Below are 20995 nucleotides of genomic sequence, written 5' to 3' on the forward strand. Positions count from 1 at the left end.
TCTCTCATCCTTCCTCACCCTCCCTTACTCACCCCCCTCTCTCTCTCCCACCCCCTTCCCCCCCTCTCGTGAGATCTCAGGGGTTCTTGCTGGGACTTGTAGTCCTTCAATTTTGGAGGGAGTCACATCCGTTAAACAGGAAGGGATGGGGCACTTTAACATAGGAGGGGGAGGGGGGCGCCCAATTTTAACCTTTCCTAGGCAGCTCAAAACCAAAATACAGCACTGGATATAAGATGGAGAGACAATGATGTATTCCAAGCCAGTCCAAAGGCTGACTGTATTCCCTCATGGATGAGTTTAAAAGGAATCTGTTTTGAGTTCAAGGACGTTTAGTTTTTTTTTTTACATGAGCAGTGACAACATTGCCACTTTGTTGCAATGAGCAGAGCCAGGCTTGCTCATACTCCCACTCATCCTTACTTGCATCAGTTGGTTGAAAGGTCAAGGGATGCCCTTTAACAGAGGGAACATGGAAGAAGAAAGGAGGTGCTGACTTTGGAAACTTCACACTGGTCCTCATGCAAATTGAATTATGTGCCTCTCCACTCCTCCTCCAGACTCTGGGACCTTGATTTCCAAATAAAATGCACAATTTTCCACAGTCAGTGATGATTTGGGGAGTCGTGTCATCTGCTGGTGTTGGTCCACTGTGTTTTATCAAGTCCAAAGTCAGCGCAGCCCTCTACCAGGAAATTCTAGAGCATTTTGTATAAACCAAGACCCAATCCCCTGACCTAACTTAACCCACCTTTGCTCCACAGATGCATACTTACCCTAATGGAGAACTAAACCCATCGATTTAACCATTTAAAAAAACAGGTCCCAGACATGTTCTGGGAGTGTAACTGTCACACCATTAAATGGTTGTTGTCATAACGTGCAGCACCATGGCAGTGAAACATCAAACAGAGGCTAAGATGGCGGCTTCCTTGGCCGAAAATGATAGGAGGGTTTAGTTCTGCTTTAATCTGATGTCCAAAGAGGGTGTTTGTTTACATCCAGTGCTACAATTCCCCACTGCCCTGGCCATACCTAAACGAAGTTGTTTGTGAAACACGTCAAGCCTTGCTGTCGCTTGTCTGTATCGTGATGTCTTGATATGATTTACCATTTGGATTTTATAGAAGAAACAAGTTTTGCATCCTCCACATTCTGCAGTGTGGTCATCATCCTTCTCCTATTGGACATTTTGCTCAAATGGTGGATTGGACCAGCACCCAATCATTAGAGGGAGGATTACTTCACCTGGAGCGGCATTGCCTCTCCCTTTCACCACAATCTTAAGATGGCGGCTTCCGTGGCCGAAAATGATAGGAGGGTTTAGGTCCGCTTTAATCTGATGTCCATGGTTGGTGTTTGCAAGTCCATTCAGTGCTGCATGTCCCCACTGCCCTGGCCATACCTAAGCATTACAGCCCTATTGAAAGGTAAACCAGATTTCTACCACCATAACCACTTAAAGAGGTTGTAAACCCACTTGTATAACTGTTATCTATAGGTAAGCCTATATTAAGGCTTACCTATAGGTGCTATAAATATCTCCCAAACTTGCACCGTTTAGGAGATATTTACAGAGCAAACTGCCGATGACGTCATCGGCGCAGGCGCTCTGAGGGAACGGCCACCCGTGCCGTTCCTTCAGAGCTCAGTGCCGTGAACGGCGGCTCCCGCGCGCAGGGCGCGGGAGTGATGTAATCGCGCCTCCGGCCACACAGATGGCCGGAGGACGCGAACCCGGAAGCAGGACGGCAGGACATGTCGCCGTCCTGTCGCTGAAGTGGCGGCACAGCGGGGGCTTCATTTTAAGGTAAGTACTACATAATGAGCTAGTATGTGATGCATACTAGCTCATTATGCCTTTCTCTTTACAGGGCTTTTTTTTTCTCTTTTTTTTTTTCGACTTTACTTCCTCTTTAAGCCCCAGCCCTATTTCGGACACTTTTTGTTTACAAGTTAAAACCAGTATTTTTTCCTAGAAAACTACTTAGAACCCCCAAACATTATATATATATATATATATATATATATATATATATATATATATACTTTTTTTTAGCAAAGACTCTGGAGAATAAAATGTCGGTCATTGCAAAAATTTTTGCCACGCAGTATTTGCGCAGCGGTCTTTAAAACACCATTTTTTTGGAAAAAATTTGAAAAATCACATTTCACTGCATTTAAAAAATACTAAACAGTAAAGTTAGCCCATTTTTTTTGTATATTGTGAAAGATGATGTCACGCCGAGTAAATAGATACCCAACATGTTACGGTTTAAAATTGCGCCCCCCCCCCCCCCCCCCCGTGGGATGGCGACAAACTACGGTCAATAGAGATCTCAATCTGCGACGCTTTAAATTTATTTAACGGTTACCAGTTTAGAGTTAGAGTGTAGCTCTTTTTTTTTAAATTATTGCCCACGCTCTGGGGATCGCGGCGATAACTCACATGTGTGGTTTGAACAGCGATTTAATTTGCGGCTCGTCTTGCGTATACGTTTTTTTTTTGTGCGCGAGCTAACGGTGACGGGGGCGGCTAAAAAATGTTTTTTTCCTATTTATTTTTTCTTTTTTTTTAACTTTATTACAGGTTTTTTTAAAAAAAAAAAAAATCTGATCACTTTTATTGCTGTCACAAGCAATGTAAACATCCCTTGTGACACCAATATGTAGTGACAGGTACTCTTTATGGAGGGATCGAGGGTCTAAAAGACCCCAAACCCCTTCACTACACTTCCCTGTATGCAAAACGCCAAAAACGGCATTTTTGCATACACCTGTTTTTCAAATCTGCCGCCTTTTGCAGCACAGTAACCCGGAAGTGACGTCATGGACGCCGCCTCCGGGTTACGTCATCGGAGATCCGATCAATGCCGTTTCCGGCATTCATCGGGACTCCATCCAGCCGGCGGACGTGCCGGCTGGGTGCCCGGGGCTCCCGGTGGGACGGGTGCCCCGAGCAAAGCCACAGAAGGCGGCAGGAGGGGGGGGACGTCCCCTCCCGCTCACCCGGGTAACGATCGAGCGGCTCCCAAGCTGCATCGGTCATTACCGACGGAAAGCCGACCGTCAGCTTCAAACCACGTCTAGCTAGAGGCATCATCCCGTTATAGCCCCGCAAAGTTACCCCACGTACGGGTACGTTAGTATGCGGTAAGTGGTTAAGGCCAGTGCAGACTTGCTCATGCTCATGCACATTGCATACGTGCTAATATTTATAAGCGAAAGACCAATGTCACTTCTGCATTACCAGTTCAGCATGCGCAAATTCGTGCACATGCGCGCACACGTGCACATACCAATTGGCACCCAGTTGCCTATTTAAACTGCTCAATTACTGTGAGCAGTTGCTGAATGGTCTTCAGCTTGTTCCTGTGTTCCTGAGATCTGTTTTTTCTGCTTATATTATTATTAAGACCCGGCTTGCCTTTGGACTTTGACTCTGCTTGTGCTCCAGCTCTGTTACCTACTACTCCGACCTTGGCTTGCTTAATGGATCTGATCTGCCTGCTGACCTTGTACCGCATTGCCTGGCTGTTAACGACCATGGCCTATCTTCTGGACTTGCTTGCTTGCTGATTGGGTATCTCACTGCCCGGTTGCCACTGACTGCTGCTCGTCTCCCGGTTCTACTCCCGTCCCACGCTCTGGTGCCAAGCTGCTACTGCATCCAGTTCCGAGGACTGCGACTACCAGCTCTACCCACCTACAGAGTGGACATCACCAGCTAGCTGCTACGGCACTCGTGCCACTCTTTGCCTTTACACTCTCTCTTCCCACCTTCAGGAGTGGTAGGCAGGAGGTGCAAGAGGGGCCTCCACAGCATTCCATACTTCACTGGGTACATGATACCTATGGACTTCCATGGGACTTTCTCTAATCAACTGCAGGCCTGAGAGACAGCCCCATAGAAGTTCATGGAACACCAATGTGCAGGTGCAACCAGAAAATTAAAGACTTGCAGTTCTGGATATAAACAGTGTAAATGTGGTCGTCAGCAACTGTGGAGGGGAAGGGTGGGTTGGGTTGGGTTAGACCATGAAAAGGTTCAAAAATGATAAGTGTACTTCATTTTATCCTTTATTAAAGACCTTTCCTCATTTTTTTAAAAAAAACATTTTAACCCCCAATTTGTAATTCAGTGTTTTAATGTTCTTCATATCAGGAATTACAATGACCGATTGGAAAGTCACGTCTACAAGCATCAGCTTCCAAATCCTGTGTACTCCACAATGTCCTCAGCACTGGAGTTTTTCTACTTGCTGTGATCCTATGCTGGGAAATTATACATCGTGTAGCAATATGGATAATAAAACAAATGTGATGTTCACCGATCTACAGCCGTTCTCAGAGTATGGAATCAACACCACACTGTACATTATTAATCAGCCATTCCCTCTCCACATCAGAAGGATCAGGACCAATGAATTGGGTACGTTACATTCATTTCTTTAGGTATTCTATGGCTAAAATTTTTTTTTCTGTAAGGCCTGATCTATTGCATTTTCATCACCTAATAACCAAAGCAACCCTGGGTTCTACTTATCCCACTCACCCCTTATATGAAGTATATGATAGTGGATGGGAATCCTTTACATTCTTGTTTTGTAGTTAGACTCCAACCAAATGTAGCACCACTGGAGGAACCACTGGTAAATACAGTCCTTTTTGCCCACTCAGAACACACACAGCCAGGCACACAGAATTTTCTTTAATCCTCCACTGGCTCAGAAAACAGGGTAGGGTTTTTTAGGGTTTTTATTGGGAATGATGAAATAAGATAGGGAGAGAGATGAGCATGGATCCCTCAAGCCGTACATCACTGCAAATCCACTAATAGAGAAGTATGTAGCAGTCATAGCCAGGGCCAGATTAACGTAGGGGCTATTGGAGCTGCAGCTCCAGGCCCCTACCTTTATATAGGCCATATTCACTGTTACCGCTCTTCTGTCACTTGTAAACACAGAAGTCTGGCTTCTATGCTCGCTTCCCCAGGCAGCTCCCTCAGAACCTCCCCACACAGCACGAAGGCCGGACAGGAGGGACAGTTGCCGATGCATGGATGTGTTTATGGGCTTCAGAGACAGCATCCCATGTGGAATTAGGCATGCATGGCTGCACCCTTCCTCCTCTGGGTGCATGCCAAGGCACGGCCCTTAAGGCCCTTCAAAATCCTCAGCACCAAGCCGATGATGCTCTTAATCCGGCCCTGATCATAGCCCGGGCTCTAGCCAGGCTACACCCCCAATGTGTTTCACTCCACTCCCTGGAGCTTAATCATAGTTTTGTGATTAAGCTCCGGGGGGGCTGAGTGTAACGCATTGGGGGCGTGGCCTGGCTGAAGCTCGGGCTGAGGCTGCCACATACTTCTCCATTAGTGGATTTGCAGTGATGTAGGCTTGAGGGATCTTTGCTTCATTACATGCTGATGTTTGGAGCCTAGACGAGCTCCGTTCACGGCCGGCACTCCCAGTATTTGGCGATGGATTGGGATTCTCTGAAACCTAAGCGCAACCCATACAATATCTCACAAAAAGTGAGTACACCCCCTCCCATTTTTGTAAAAAAATTATTCTATCTTTTCATGTGACAACACTGAAGACATGACACTTTGCTACAATGTAAAGTAGTGAGTGTACAGCTTGTATAACAGTGTAAATTTGCTGTCCCCTCATAATAACTCAACACACAACCACTGTACACTCACTACTTTACATTGTAGCAAAGTTTCATTTCTTCAGTGTTGTCACATGAAAAGATAGAATAAAATATTTACAAAAATGTGAGGGGTGTACTCACTTCTGTGAGATACTGTAGATGTACTGTGTGTAGAGAGGGAGCATGGGATACCCCAAAAAATGTAGAACTGGATAACTTGAAGATTCCACAATTTATTGCACTATACACACTGAATGTCCCACAAGCTCTCTATGCTGTTGGTGACCTGTACTCCTCCCAGAGTTAAGAGCTACACACTGTCACTTTCCTTTAGCACTGGGAGCCATCTACTAACATAGCCAGAGGATCATCGGTGGCCTCCTATCGACATCCACCAGGCTCTTTCTAGTGAGAGAGATGAAGACTTGCCCTACCAGAGAAGATCTGGACTCATTCCCACCAGTCTCCTCCAGGCTTTCTCCAGTGAGCTTCCTTCAGACCCAACTTGATCCCTGGACACAGATCTGCAAATAGGCCCCCCAGCCAGGGGCGTAACTACAGGGGTTGCAGAGGTTGCAATTGCAACCGGGCCCCATGCTGCAGGGGGCCTGTGCGGCTCCCTTGTACACCTGGATAGGGGCGGCGGGGGCAGCATGTAGAGAAATCACTGTCCTCCTTTTTCCTCCTGTAGCTGCAGGGGGAAAATGGAGGAGATTGGTTCCTCTGTATGCTGCCCCCGCCACTCCTCCTATCCAGTTCAATGGTGTTCTGCTGTCTCTGGGCCCCTGTGTGCTCCCCTAGTGCCCCCCCCCCCCCACTGTGCTCCCTCCCCTCTCCTGCCGGCTGTTGCAGGGGATGTGCCACAATAGAGAACCAGGAAGGGGGCGGTAAATATGTAATTTACCAGCTCCTTCCTTTTCTGAATGGACAGAGTCATAGTCAGTGACACTTTAAAAAAATAAAAATAAATAAATTGATAAAAAAAATAATACAATTAAAATATCAAAAAATAAAAACGACTGACACCAGTGGGAGAACTTCCATGATCGCAAAGGTCACACTTGCGACCGTTCCCTGGCATTCCACCACCGTGGGGAGGCCCCAAGATGGCAGGAAGGGGGCCCACTGCAGAACTTGTGAAAGGATCCTGCTGCGGGACTGTAATAAAGGACTTTGCAACGAGAGTAAAGGGCCCCAGGATCAGTGGGAAGAGCCCCAGGCTTGAAGGGAAGGGCCCCAGCCAGGGGTCTGGCAGGCCCTTCATGTTTTTTTGCACCAGGGACCTGAAGGTTCTAGTTACGCCTCTGCCCCCAGCTAAGCCTACCTTGGACCTCAGTGTCTTCCTTAAGGCTTCTTCTAGGACCCTGCACAAGGGCATATAGCCCCCTCACAGGGGTCTCCTCCTGTAGGACTGGACCCAGGAACTCTGCACCTGCTGCTCATGCCCCATATTATTTATGGGCTCTCCAACCACCTTCTGAGCACATCTCCCCAGGGATTGGCTGGAATTCCATACATTTTCAGGCTGTCTGTTCTTCTCTCCATCCAACCATACTTCTAGAACCCTCTAGAGGACAGAGGGGAGTAGCCTGTGGAACACTTAGCAGTTTTAGATAATCGATGCTCCACTGATTACAAGGGAACCAGATAAGATTTACCTCAAAGCCTGCTCTATACTATGAGGGTGCTACACCAATGAGAGTTCAGAAGGATACATGTTTACTGTTCGGACAGTCTTGTAATTTAAATACTTCTGCCACACTGGACATCCAGGGAAGTACTGCATTTATTTTCTGGTAAAGCAGTGGATGTTCCTGTGCCACCATCATACCTCCAGCCTGCTCATCACATAGTGAGTCTGCATCACTCTCTTTAGTTTAATGATCAGAGAGTAGTCCTACTAAGCACTAATGCTGAACCAGGACATTTTGAACTGACCTTCCTTATTAGCAGACTGTATATTAGAGGAATGGCTGGGCACAACCACTGGGACAAGTAAACAATTCATTTGTGTATTTAGTGTTTCTAGTAGTTGGTCTCGTTCAACAATAGTAACAAATTTAAACAAATCCAAAATAACAAACAAAATTTCAGGCTCAATTCAAATCAAATTTGAACCAAATTTTAATTGTTTTTGAATTCAACTAAAATTTAGAATTTGCAAATATAATAAAATAGAATAGAAAATAAAGGAATACAAAACATTATAATAGAATAGAAAAGAGTAGAGTAAATAAAGAAAATATTGGAAATGAAAAGAGCAGAAAAAAAAGAATAGAATAAAAAAGAAAGAATATAACCATCTTCCAAAATTTCAATTTCAAATGAAATTAATTTGGATTTGAATGGAAAACAAATTTGGCTTCAAATAGAATAGAAAATAATACAATATAAAATAAAATTATAGAGTAGAAAAAAAACAATATAATAGAATAGATTACAATAGAAAGAATATAACCATTTCCAAAAATTCAAATAGAATACATTTGAATAGAATAGAAAATAATAGATTAGAATAGAAAACAATACAACAGAATTGAAAAAAAACAATAGAATAAAATAGAAATAATATAACCATCTTGTGAAATTTAAATTTCAAATAGCATACATTTGAATTTGAATAGAATAAAAAAATAATAGTATAGAATAAAAAATAAAGAATAGAATAGACTAAAAAAAAAAACAATAGAATAGAGAATATAAACATCTTCTGAAATTCAAATTTTGAATAGGATAGAAACATATAGAATCTAAGGAAAAATAAAGAAAAGAATAGAATAGAAAATAAAATTATAGAGTAGAAAAAAACAATATAATAGAATAGATTAAAATAGAAAGAATATAACCATTTCCAAAAATTTAAATACAATACATTTGAATAGAATAGAAAATAATAGATTAGAATAGAAAAAATATACAACAGAATTGAAAAAAACAATAGAATAAAATAGAAATAATAGAACCATCTTGCGAAATTTAAATTTCAAATAGAATAAATTTGAATTTGAATAGAATAGAAAATAATAGTATAGAATAAAAAATAAAGAATAGAATAGACTAAAAAAAAAAACAATAGAATAGAGAATATAAACATCTTCTGAAATTCAAATTTTGAATAGGATAGAAACATATAGAATCTAAGGAAAAATAAAGAAAAGAATAGAATAGAAAATAAAATTATAGAGTAGAAAAAAACAATATAATAGAATAGATTAAAATAGAAAGAATATAACCATTTCCAAAAATTCAAATAGAATACATTTGAATAGAATAGAAAATAATAGATTACAATAGATAGAAATACAACAGAATTGAAAAAAAAAAACAATAGAATAAAATAGAAATAATATAACCATCTTCCGAAATTTAAATTTCCAATAGAATAAATTTGAATTTGAATAGAATAGAAAATAATAGTATAGAATAAAAAATAAAGAATAGAATAGACTAAAAAAAAAAAAAAAACAATAGAATAGAGAATATAAACATCTTCTGAAATTCAAATTTCGAATAGGATAGAAACATATAGAATCTAAGAAAAAAGAAAGAAAAGAATAGAATAGAAAATAAAATTATAGAGCAGAAAAAAACAATATAATAGAATAGATTAAAATAGAAAGAATATAACCATTTCCAAAAATTCAAATAGAATACATTTGAATAAAATAGAAAATAATAGATTAGAATAGAAAAAAATACAACAGAATAAAAAAAAAATAGAATAAAATAGAAATAATATAACCATTTTGTGAAATTTGAATTTCAAATAGCATACATTTGAATTTGAATAGAATAGAAAATAATAGTGTAGAATAAAAAATAAAAAAAATTAGATTGTAAGCTCTTCTGAGCAGGGCCCTCCTAATCCTTTTGTATTTTATTGTATTGTATATGTACTGTCTCCCTCTAATATTGTAAAGCGCTGCGTAAACTGCTAGCGCTATAGAAATCCTTAATAATAATAATAGATTAGAATAGACTTAAAAAAAAAAAAACAATAGAATATGGATAGAATAGAAAGGAAAGAATATAACCATCTTCTGAAATTCAAATTTCGAATAGGATAGAAACATATAGAATCTAAGAAAAAAGAAAGAAAAGAATAGAAGAGAAAATAGAAAAAAACAATAGAATAGAAATAATAGAACCATCTTCCATAATCTAAATTTTGAGTAGAGTAAATTCGATTTTGAATGGAATTCGTTTCAAATTCAAATTCCATTTGAGTGTTTCAAATTCAGTCGAATTGAGTCAAATCAACTGAATTCTGAAAATTTGAATCGAATTTGAATAAACAAAAAAAATTCCGAAAACAAATAAAATGAATTTAATTAACCGGTTGCCGACCGCCGCACGACTATATACTGCGGCGGTCAGCCCCGGCCAGGCAGAGTGACGTATCGGTACGTCACTCACCTGTCACTGACTTGCGAGCCTATCGCAGGCAAGTCAGTGCGTGTGACCGGTGGACTCGATGTCCGCCAGTCACACTGCGATCGCTCCTGTGAAGGGAGAAAGACAGAGCAGCTTGTGTAAACAAGCTGCCTGTCAGTTCTCCCTGTGTAAAAGTGAAGATCTGTCCGTTCTACTATGTAGAACGGTTGATCTTTGCTTTTACACCAATAGGAATGTCCCTACACAGTTAGAATCACGCCCCTAGGACACACTTAACCCCTCCCTGTCCAATAAAGTTAACCCCTTCCCTGCCAGTGTCATTTTTGCAGTAACAGTGCATATGTATAGCACTGATTACTGCAGTAATGTCACTGGTAACCCCAAAAGTGTCAAAAATGTCAGTCAAGGGTCCGATCTGTCCGCCGCAATGTCGCAGTACCGAAAAAAAAATCGCAGATCGCCGCCATTACGCGTTAAAAAACAAAACACCAAAAATGACAAAAATCTTTCTCTTTGTTAGTAAACGCGATAACTTTTGCGCAAACCAATCAAAATACGCTTTTTGCGATTTTTTTTTACCAAACATAGGTAGCATAAAACAAATTGGCCGAAAAATGTTAAAAAATTTTGATTTTTACTTTTTTTTTTGGGGAATTTCATATAAAAAAATGTGAAAAATATTGTTATTTTTGCAAAATTTACGCTCTTTTTTTGTTTATAGTGCGTGATCAAAAAATTGCACAGGTGATCAAATACCACCAAAAGAAAGCTCTGTTTGTGGGAAAAAAAGGACGTCAAATTCGTTTAGGTACAGCGTCGCACGACCGCGCAATTGTCCGTTAAAGTCACGCAGTATAAAATCGCAAAAAAACCCCTGGTCCTTTAGCAGCCAAATCCTCCGGGGCTTAAGTGGTTAAACAAGCTCATGTAAATAACAAAACAAAACAATTTTCTCCGTTCTGCACATGTCTACGTTCCACACTGGTTGGCGAAAAGATATTTCCTAGCTTGTCCCACCACTTCACTTCTAATGAGTTTCTGGAAAACTGAAGAGGCTACAAAATTCCTTGGAAATTATTATTAGATATATCATGAAATGGATGAGTATTTATGTTTGAGGAACAAATTTAAAATTTTATTTGAGTTTGGAAATGAATGCGGCGGAATTAATTATCCAACACTGGTTGCATCTTCCTGTACATGTGGTCATTATGTGGATGTTTCTCTCTTAGGGTCGTAAAACCTCCCAATCTGTAAGAATTTTCTGTATGTTCGTAGCGGAGTTGGTTGAGTTCAGTAATGAATTGTGTGACCAATTTCCAATCATTTGTCTGTAATATTTGTCTGTATGAATTTCCCTCCAGTTCCTGATAATCCTAATATAAAGAAAAGTCCAACAATGGAAAATAACACCATAAGATGGGAGCTGTCTGACATTCGGGGAGAGGTCACTGGTTTCCAGGTACGGTAAAATCATATTTTGTATATTTTCCATAAAAAGACCAATAATGAGGAACCAAAAAAGGCAAGTGGAGGGTTAGGAACTTGCCAACAGGTGCAATTAGTCTTCCCACCTGTAGGTGGCCTAGTGCCATTGCTGCGTGGGAAGAGGAGTCTTATAAGAGAATTGATCCCTTAGGAATTCCATCTGGTGCCTCGAGAAGGAAAGTTTTCCGATTGGATGCAGAATTTTCAAGAGAATTTGGTGGCCATTTTGGGTGAGGGAAACCGTTAAATAAGGGAACCCACTTGCGAGGGACAGCATTTAGCATAGGGAGAGGTTCCAGCTAATGAATTTCAACTCAACAGTAATTCAGGATTCGACTGCTTTTATAGTAAGAAATTGCCTAGAGCAGTGGTCTTAACATTACAATAAGGACTCCTAATGTAATCTATACTCCACTGAACAGTCCATATGAAGTCTAATTATAATGAAATTGTTTGTTGCAGATGAACATCTCTGCCCGGAGGGAATACAATGTGTCTTTTATCATGGATGAGTCCAAATGGTTCCTCCGCAACATCACAGAATATAAAATCCCCCTTCATCATGGAACCAGCTACACCATCACCCTCCGAGGATTCACATCGGCTGGAGCTGGAAATGTCACAACCTTGCCTTTTGAAACAGAAATTGGAGGTGAGTACGGTGTTAAAATCTGGTAATATTATAACAAAATCATATTTATTATTTGTTCAAACAGTTATCACCTTAATTCCCGTATAAAATAACCTTTTGGGAATACTGTATTGTCCAACGCACATCCCTAGCCAAAACCGCATTCCCGCTTCGGAGATTCACCTTCTCTATTTGTAGTGGATGAGCAATATGTTCCAATAGGTAGACCTGTTGTTGTAGTGGAAATGAATGGGGTCTGGCACACAGAAATTTACTGCGCGGAGAACTTTGCTGCGCTGAAAAGCGCACTTGCGGATATTAACCACTTACGGACCGCCTACCATGTATTTACGTCGGTACTTTGACGTTAGATCCCTGGGTTATGGCAGCACATAGCAGATAGCTGCCATAACCCCCGTATTTTTTTAAACGGCGGGTGATCCACTTTAACATAAGGGTAGTCCCAGTGGCTGATTCGCCGTGGGATCACTTTTATGGGTGCCGGGAGAAGGCCCCCCCTCAGCTTCCCGGTCATTTTTCCAGCTTACCGGAGCCCTCGGTATCGTGGAAAAAAATCCGGTCCTTTCCCCTTCTGGGCAGGAAGTTGAGTGAGGGCAAGCTGGCAGCGCACTCCACTCTTGGAGGACCGGAGCGACGTCACTTCCTAGCAGTGGCCTTAAAGGGCCCATTTTTTGATGAAAAAAAAAGACTTTTTTTTTTTTTTATTGTAGGTGTGAGATGTGAGGTCTTTTTGACCCCAGATCTCACATTAAAGAGTACCTGTCCTGCTTATTTCTATTACAAGGGATGTTTACATTCCTTGTAATAGGAATAAAAATGATAAAAAAAAAAAAAATTTTGATCCCTCCTACAGGAAGGAAGATCAAGTGAGGGCAAGGTGGCCCCCACTCCACTCTATGACCTTGGAGGACCAGAGTGACATCATACGTCGCTTCCTAGTAACGGATTTAAAGAGCCCATTTTTTTTCATCATGATAAAAAATAACTTTATTTATTTATTTATTTTTTATTTTTTTAATGTAAATGTGAGGTGTGAGGTCTTTTTTGACCCCAGATCTCACATTAAAGAGGTCCTGTCCTGCTTATTTCTATTACAAGGGGTGTTTACATCCCTTGGAATAGAAACTGGACTGGTGAACTGGATCCAAGGGTGCTGTACAGTAGTCAAGGTCTCCTGATCTTTTTGACAAGGCACTTAATCCTTTCAAGAAAAGCTGTCTCCTGTGTCTCTGCTGCTCCAAGGGTCCCCAAATTCCAGAGTTTCTTCAATCTCCTGGGTTGGCTCTCCAGGCAGTGCAGGTTCATCTGCCCTTCCCTCTCCCTGCAGGGGAGATGGAGAGCCAACCCCAAATTCCAGAATCCCTTCAATCTCCTGGGTTGGCTCTCCAGGCAGTGCAGGTTCATCTGCCCTTCCCTCTCCCTGCAGGGGAGATGGAGAGCCATCCCCAAATTCCAGAATCCCTTCAATCTCCTGGGTTGGCTCTCCAGGCAGTGCGGGTTCATCTGCCCTTCCCTCTCCCTCCAGGAGAGCTGGAGAGCCAACCCAGAAGATAGAGGTGACTCTGGAATTTGGGGGCTCTCAGAGCAGGCGGCAGCCAGACTCGTCTGCACTTTGTGGTTCCAGGTTTGGATTTATCATCATATTTCTATCCATCTCCTACTGTGAAGGTTTAGTCCAGCTATTGCACTATAGGGAACAAAGACCAGCTGTTAGCCGCCTTCACCCCTCCAGAGAAGTGTGGCAGTTTTATAATACATTGAGTTCAGCTTTTCAATTAGTTCCTGAATTCCCTTTTCAGATCCTCCTGGTCATATGGAGAAGACAATGAATCATTCTACTGTACAGCTGCTTCCGGTTCAAGATCTCTATGGGCCAATCAGGTTAGACATTGCCAATGATTTCCTTATACCTTATGCTTACCATAAGGGTGGTTCACTTTGGTAAATGTTTTTAAATCAGTGCTTTGTAACATTCACATGCATACACTGTAAAACACTTGACCATCACACCTTGTTGGACATCCCATTCCAAAACCATGACCATTACTAGGGAGCTGCCAATCTGGTGTGGCTTTAAGCACTCATATATACATTAAAGGGCCTACTGCTTCAACCTGCTTTTTTTATGTGTTTTTAATGCTTCTGTCATACTTTGGTGATTCTTTGATGATGCTTCTATGATGCTTTGGTGATGCTTTTTTAAATCTTTCATAAAGTTTGGCAAATATCCCCTTTGTGTGTTGATTTTTTTATTTGTTTTTGTTTTTTTTATTATTTTGTTCAACAGTTCCCCAGCTTATTAGTTCCCTCGTTCAGCAGATCCCCAGCTTACTAGAGCAGTAAGGATGTGGAATTCTCTTCCGCAAAAAGTCGTATCAGCAGGGAGCATCGATAGTTTCAAAAAACTATTACCGGTAGATGGGCACCTTAAAGACCACAACATACAGGGATATACAATGTACAACATACAGGGGTATACAATGTACAACATACAGGGGTATACAATGTACAACATACAGGGATATACAATGTACATCATACAGGGGTATACAATGTACAACATACAGGGGTATACAATGTACAATATACAGGGGTATACAATGTACAACATACAGGGGTATACAATGTACAACATACAGGGGTATACAATGTACAACATACAGGGGTATACAATGTACAACATACAGGGGTATACAATGTACAACATACAGGGATATACAATGTACAACATACAGGGGTATACAATGTACAACATACAGGGGTATACAATGTACAACATACAGGGGTATACAATGTACAACATACAGGGGTATACAATGTACAACATACAGGGATATACAATGTACAACATACAGGGGTATACAATGTACAACATACAGGGGTATACAATGTACAACATACAGGGATATACAATGTACAACATACAGGGGTATACAATGTACAACATACAGGGGTATACAATGTATGGTTAACAGCAAACACACAAACACATCATAGGTTGAACTGGATGTACTGATGTCTTTTTTCAACCTCACTTCCTATGTAACTATGTAACTAGTACCCACATTTAACAGATCCCCAGCTGACTAGTACCCACATTTAGCAGATCCCCAGCTGACTAGTACCCACATTTAGCAGATCCCCAGCTGACTAGTACCCACATTTAGCAGATCCACTGCTCACTTAGTAGACCCCTCCAGCATTTCTGATCTCCCACTTAGTAGTAACCCCCAGCTCTGCTGGTCCTCCCTCTCAGTAGTAACCCCCAGCTCTGCTGATTATCCACTAAGCAGTAACCCCCAGCTCTGCTGATTGGTTTGCTGATCCTCCTCTATCTCTCAGGTCAGCACTCACCTCCCACTATATTGCTCCCACACTGCGGACCACATGTGCTATTGCTAGTTTCTCCAGCTTCGGTCCTCCAGCTCTGCTGATCTTCTGCCTCTCAGTCCACTCTCTCCAGTCCCCGCTCACTTTCCACTATAGTGTTCCAGCGTTGCATGTGCCGTCTGCTAATTTCTCTGCTCCAGTCTGGATGTCACTCCCCTGCCTGCTGCTCCACGCTGCACACTAGATGTAACGTGTGCACCAGATATTTCCAGGATATATACACATGAACTGGTAGTGACTGCTGATGACATATTTGAAGTTCACTTGTTGGTTTCCCTGTGCATCCTGGGATATCTCATACCTGCAATACCTCCAAAACAAAGCAAATCTAAAGCTGAATAAAAGGCTCTCAAAATCTTCAGGTGCTGTAAGCGAGCGTTGTCATAGACTTCTATGGAGGCTTTGGAGACGCTTCAAAGCACCAAGAAAGCGACACGTGGTAACATTTGAAGTGAAGCAAAGCAAAAGCAACAGGTATACAAGGACTGTAAAGTAATCATTTTATTTAGTGACAGGCGCTTTGATTGGCATTTAAAGTGTTTTAAAAAAGAGTGTCCAATGCCACATTTTGGAGCAAGTGTAAACAAGCGATAACAGCCTCCACTCTTTTGGAAGGTGTTCCACAAGAATTTGGAGGTTGTCAGAACATTTGTGAGGTCAGGTATTGATGTTAGATGAGAAGACTTGCCTCACAATTGGATTACCAACACATCCCAAAGGTATTCAGTAGGGTTGAGGTCAAATATTAATGCTGGATGAGGAAATTATTATTATTATTATACAGGACTTATATGGCACCAATAGTTTGCGCAGCGCTTAAATCTGGCTCACAATTGGATTTCCAACTCATCAAAAGGTATTCAGTAGGATTGTGGTCAGATACAGATGTTGAATGAGAAGATCTGGCTCACAATTGGATTTCAAACTCATCCAAAAGATGTTCAGTAGGTTGAGGTCAGATACGGATGTTGGCTGAGAAGATTTGGCTCACAATAGAATTTCCAACTCATCCCAAAGGTGTTCAGTAGGGTTGAGGTCAGGTAATAGTGTTGGATAAGAGGGCCTGGCTCACAATTGGATTTCCAACTTATCCCAAAGGTGGTCAGTATGGTTAATGTCAGATACAGATGTTGAATAAGAAGATCTGTCTCACAATTGGATTTCAAACTCATCCAAAAGGTGTTCAGTAGGGTTGAGGTCAGGTAATGGTGTTGAATGAGAAGATCTGGCTAACAATTGGATTTCAAACTCATCCAAATGATGTTTAGTAGCTTGAGGTCAGATACGGATGTTGGATGAGAAGATCTAGCTCACAATTGGATTTCCAACTCATCCCAAAGGTGTTCCGTTGGGTTGAGGTCAGGTATTGGTGTTGGATGAGAGGACCTGGCTCACAATTGGATTTCCAACTCATCCCAAAGGTGTTCAGTAGGGTTAATGTCAGATACGGTCGGATGTTGAATAAGAAGATCTGACTCAAAATTGGATTTCCAACTCATTCAAAGGTATTCAGTAGGATTAAGGTCAGATACAGATGTTGGATGAGAAGACCTGGCTAACAATTGGATTTCAAACTCATCCAAAAGACGTTCATAAGGTTAAGGTCAGATACGAATGTTGAATGAGAAGATCTGGCTCACAATTGGATTTCCAACTAATCCCAAAGGTGTTCTGTAGGGTTGAGGTCAGGTAATAGTGTTGGATGAGAGGACCTGGCTCACAATTGGATTTCCAACTCATTCAAAGGTATTCAGTAGGATTGAGGTCAGATACAGATGTTTGATGAGAAGATCTGGCTCACAATTAGATTTCAAACTCATCCCAAAGGTGTTCAGTAGGTTTGAGGTCAGATACGAATGTTGAATGAGAAGATCTGGCTCACAATTGGATTTCCAACTAATCCCAAAGGTGTTCCATAGGGTTGAGGTCAGGTAATGGTGTTGGATGAGAGGACCTGGCTCCCAATTAGATTTCCAACTCATCCCAAAGGTGTTCAGAATGGTTAATGTCAGATACGGATGTTGAATAAGAAGATCTGGCTCACAATTGGATTTCCAACTCATTCAAAGGTATTCAGTAGGATTGAGGTCAGATACAGATGTTTGATGTGAAGATCTGGCTCACAATTAGATTTCAAACTCATCCCAAAGGTGTTCAGTAGGATTGAGGTCAGATACGAATGTTGAATGAGAAGATTTGGCTCACAATTGGATTTCCAACTCAACCCAAAAGTGTTCAGTAGGGTTGAGGTCAGATAATAGTGTTGAATGAGAGGACCTGGTTCACAATTGGATTTCCAACTCATCCCAAAGGTGTTCAGTAGGTTTGAGGTCAGATACGGATGTTGGATTAGAAGATCTCCAACTCATCCAAAAGGTTGAGGTAAGGGCTCTGTGCAGGCCACACAAGTTCCTCCACATCAAACTTATTAGGCCGTTTCTTTATAGAGATGGCTTTCACAGAGGCACAGCCATTGTGGAACAGAAAAGGACCATCCTCAATCTGTCACCACAGGTTTGGAAGAGCACAATTGTCTAAAATGTGTTTGCATGCTTTAATACTGACAGTACATTTCCATGCCAATGTGCCCAATTGGTTCCACCAGTTAACAATGGATGTGGCCGAACACATGAACTGAATAATATGACTGGGTGTTGGCAAACATTTTTGACCACATAGTGTATATTCTTTTTCTGCATAGTATACAGTATATTTCCATTGTCATGCAATTTTCTGACTGCACCATGTAGCATAGCATGAAGGGTCTTCTGCGTGATCTGAGATTCCCCAGTCTAGGCCCCATGTTGGAGCTCAGACACCATCCCCCCTCTTTCCCCTACAATACAGTCTGGGTGCCTCTCCATTGGCCTTATTGTCCAGATGAGCAGAGGATCCATATTTGTATGAATAAGTAGAGTAGTTACATTTTAGAAGTAATACACACTTTTTGAACAGTATAGATCAGGGGTCTTCAAACTATGGCCCTCCAGTTGTTCAGGAACTACAATTCCCATCATGCCTAGTCATGTCTGTGTAGCTCCGCACCGTAGTTTGAGGATCCCTGGTATAGATGATCTGATGCATATTTTTTCAAAGCTTTAATTAATTGTCTGTTTCCTATCTTCAGCTTTTATGAAATAATTGTCTTTGGTGGTCAGGAACACAATATGAGCGCAAACTGTCTGAGGTTCAAAACTGCCCACTACAACTCCAGCCGGACTTCTAGTAATTATACCGCGGCTGTCCTTCCAGCACAGAACCTTACCGAGGCCAGGACCTTCATTCTGGGGGATAATCAATATTATAATGGATTCCATAATGCACCTCTGATCCCCAAACATACCTACACCATCTACATACGGGTCACCAGCCAATGGAAACAGGTGCGTTTTAACTCAAAACTTTCTGTTGTATGGGTCTGGGCCAGTGGGGCCAGTTGTGCTTGATATCTTTGATTGCCAACTTGTTAAAGCTGAAATTGTCACAGCTAGAGTTAAAAACAAAACAGCTATTGAGGTTTTGGGTGCCTCACACCCGGCGGTAGGGACTTTATGGGCAAGAGTAAGTCAAAGAATATAGTAAAATAAAACAGTTTATTAACTAATAACAATGATACAAAGTCTTAAATGGGAAAAACCCATTAACCACTTAACCCCCGGAAGATTTTACCCCCTTCCTGACCAGGGGGTTTTTTGCGATTTTTTTACTGCATGACTTTAACGGACAATTGCGCGGTCGTGCGACGCTGTACCTAAACGAATTTCACGTCCTTTTTTTCCCACAAACAGAGCTTTCTTTTGGTGGTATTTGATCACCTGTGCGATTTTTTGATCATGCGCTATAAACAAAAAAAGAGTGTAAATTTTGCAAAAATAACAATATTTTTCACTTTTTTTTATATGAAATTCCCCCCCAAAAAAATGTAAAAATCTAAATTTTTTAACATTTTCGGCCAATTTGTTTTATGCTACCTATGTTTGGTAAAAAAAATCGCAAAAAGCGTATTTTGATTGGTTTGCGCAAAAGTTATCGCGTTTACTAACAAAGGGAACGATTTTTGTCATTTTTGGTGGTTTTTTTTAACGAGTAATGGCGGCGATCTGCGAATTTTTTTTTGCGGGACTGCGACATTGCGGCGGACAGATCGGACCCTTGACTGACATTTTTGACACTTTTGCGGGTACCAGTGACATTACTGCAGTAATCAGTGCTATACATATGCACTGTTACTGTAAAAATGACACTGACAGGGAAGGGGTTAACTGTATTGGAGAGGGAGGGGTTAAGTGTGTCCTAGGGGCGTGTTTCTAACTGTAGTGGGACATGTCTCCTATTGTAAAAACAGAGATCAACGGTTCTACATAGTAGAACCGTCTGATCTCCATTTTTACACAGGGGAGAATGACAGGCGGCTTGTTTACATAAGCCGCCCGCCTTTCTCCTGCTCTCCCGACGATCGTAGTGTGACCGGCGGACATCGGGTCCGCCGGTCACACGCGCGGACTCCTCTGTGAACGAGCCGGGGCGGGCGCTCGCCCGCTATTGGCTCAAAAGCCGGTCACAGGCTAGCGACGTAGATCTACGTCACTCTGCCTGGCCGGGGCTGACTGCTGCAGTAAATATACTGTGCGCAGTCGGCAAGCGGTTAAACAAGAGTTTTTGTGAATGGGTAAAGGCCCATTGTGTGAGAGGTGAAAAAGTATAGAGGAATATGTGACAAGTGAGAATTGGGTGACTTTCAACGGACATTTAACTCTGTTGTTCCATGTATGTTTGAAACTAGGTCCAGAGGGAAGGTCCTAGAAGAAGTCCTACGCGTTTCGGCCGTGTGGGGCCTTTTTCAAGGATTTGTCACCAATTGTAAAGGATAACGATAATATACATAAGAATTATTGCACAAACTCAGAAATTCTCACACAATGGACCTTTACCCATTCACAAAAACTCTTGTTTAATGGGTTTTTCCCATTTAAGACTTTTTATCATTGTTATTAGTTAATAAACTGTTTTATTTTACTATATTCTTTGACTTACTCTTGCCCATAAAGTCCCTACCACCGGGTGTGAGGCACCCAAAACCTCAATACTAGATTACGGGACGGTGGAAAAAAATGACTTAAGGGCTCCACTGAGATAAAAACCCCCTTTCATAAAAAACAAAACAGCTCACACTGCACTTACCTTCACACCGGAGCTGTCTCCCACAGCATAGGTCAGTGATGGCGAACCTTGGCACCCCAGATGTTTTGGAGCTACATTTCCCATGATGCTCATGCACTCTGCCAGGACCACTGATAAGGCAGTACAGCCAGTCCTCCTGTACAGGACCTGGACCCCATCAGTTCAAAAGGGGGGCCCGGGCCCCTGCTGAGCAGGAGGTCCAGCTGTACTGTCTTATTGCAGACACCGATC

At 41.6% G+C, this 20995-nt stretch overlaps 1 protein-coding gene across 5 annotated transcripts in view; it reads left to right on the forward strand.

Annotated features, from left to right (window-relative positions):
• The window catches only part of LOC309552235 (receptor-type tyrosine-protein phosphatase kappa-like), a 247879-nt gene that overhangs the window by 153122 nt on the left and 73762 nt on the right, over nucleotides 1-20995 (forward strand). For all 5 annotated transcript variants that reach the window (XM_082253095.1, XM_082253097.1, XM_082253098.1 and 2 more), the window contains 5 exons: nucleotides 4166-4432; nucleotides 11418-11515; nucleotides 12004-12193; nucleotides 13993-14074; nucleotides 18711-18966. In XM_082253095.1, coding sequence (XP_082109221.1) covers nucleotides 4166-4432; nucleotides 11418-11515; nucleotides 12004-12193; nucleotides 13993-14074; nucleotides 18711-18966 — 893 coding nt within the window. The remainder of the gene's footprint in view (nucleotides 1-4165; nucleotides 4433-11417; nucleotides 11516-12003; nucleotides 12194-13992; nucleotides 14075-18710; nucleotides 18967-20995) is intronic.

Source organism: Pelophylax lessonae (assembly GCF_965119305.1).
Source record: "Pelophylax lessonae genome assembly, chromosome: 1".
Lineage (NCBI taxonomy): Eukaryota > Metazoa > Chordata > Amphibia > Anura > Ranidae > Pelophylax > Pelophylax lessonae.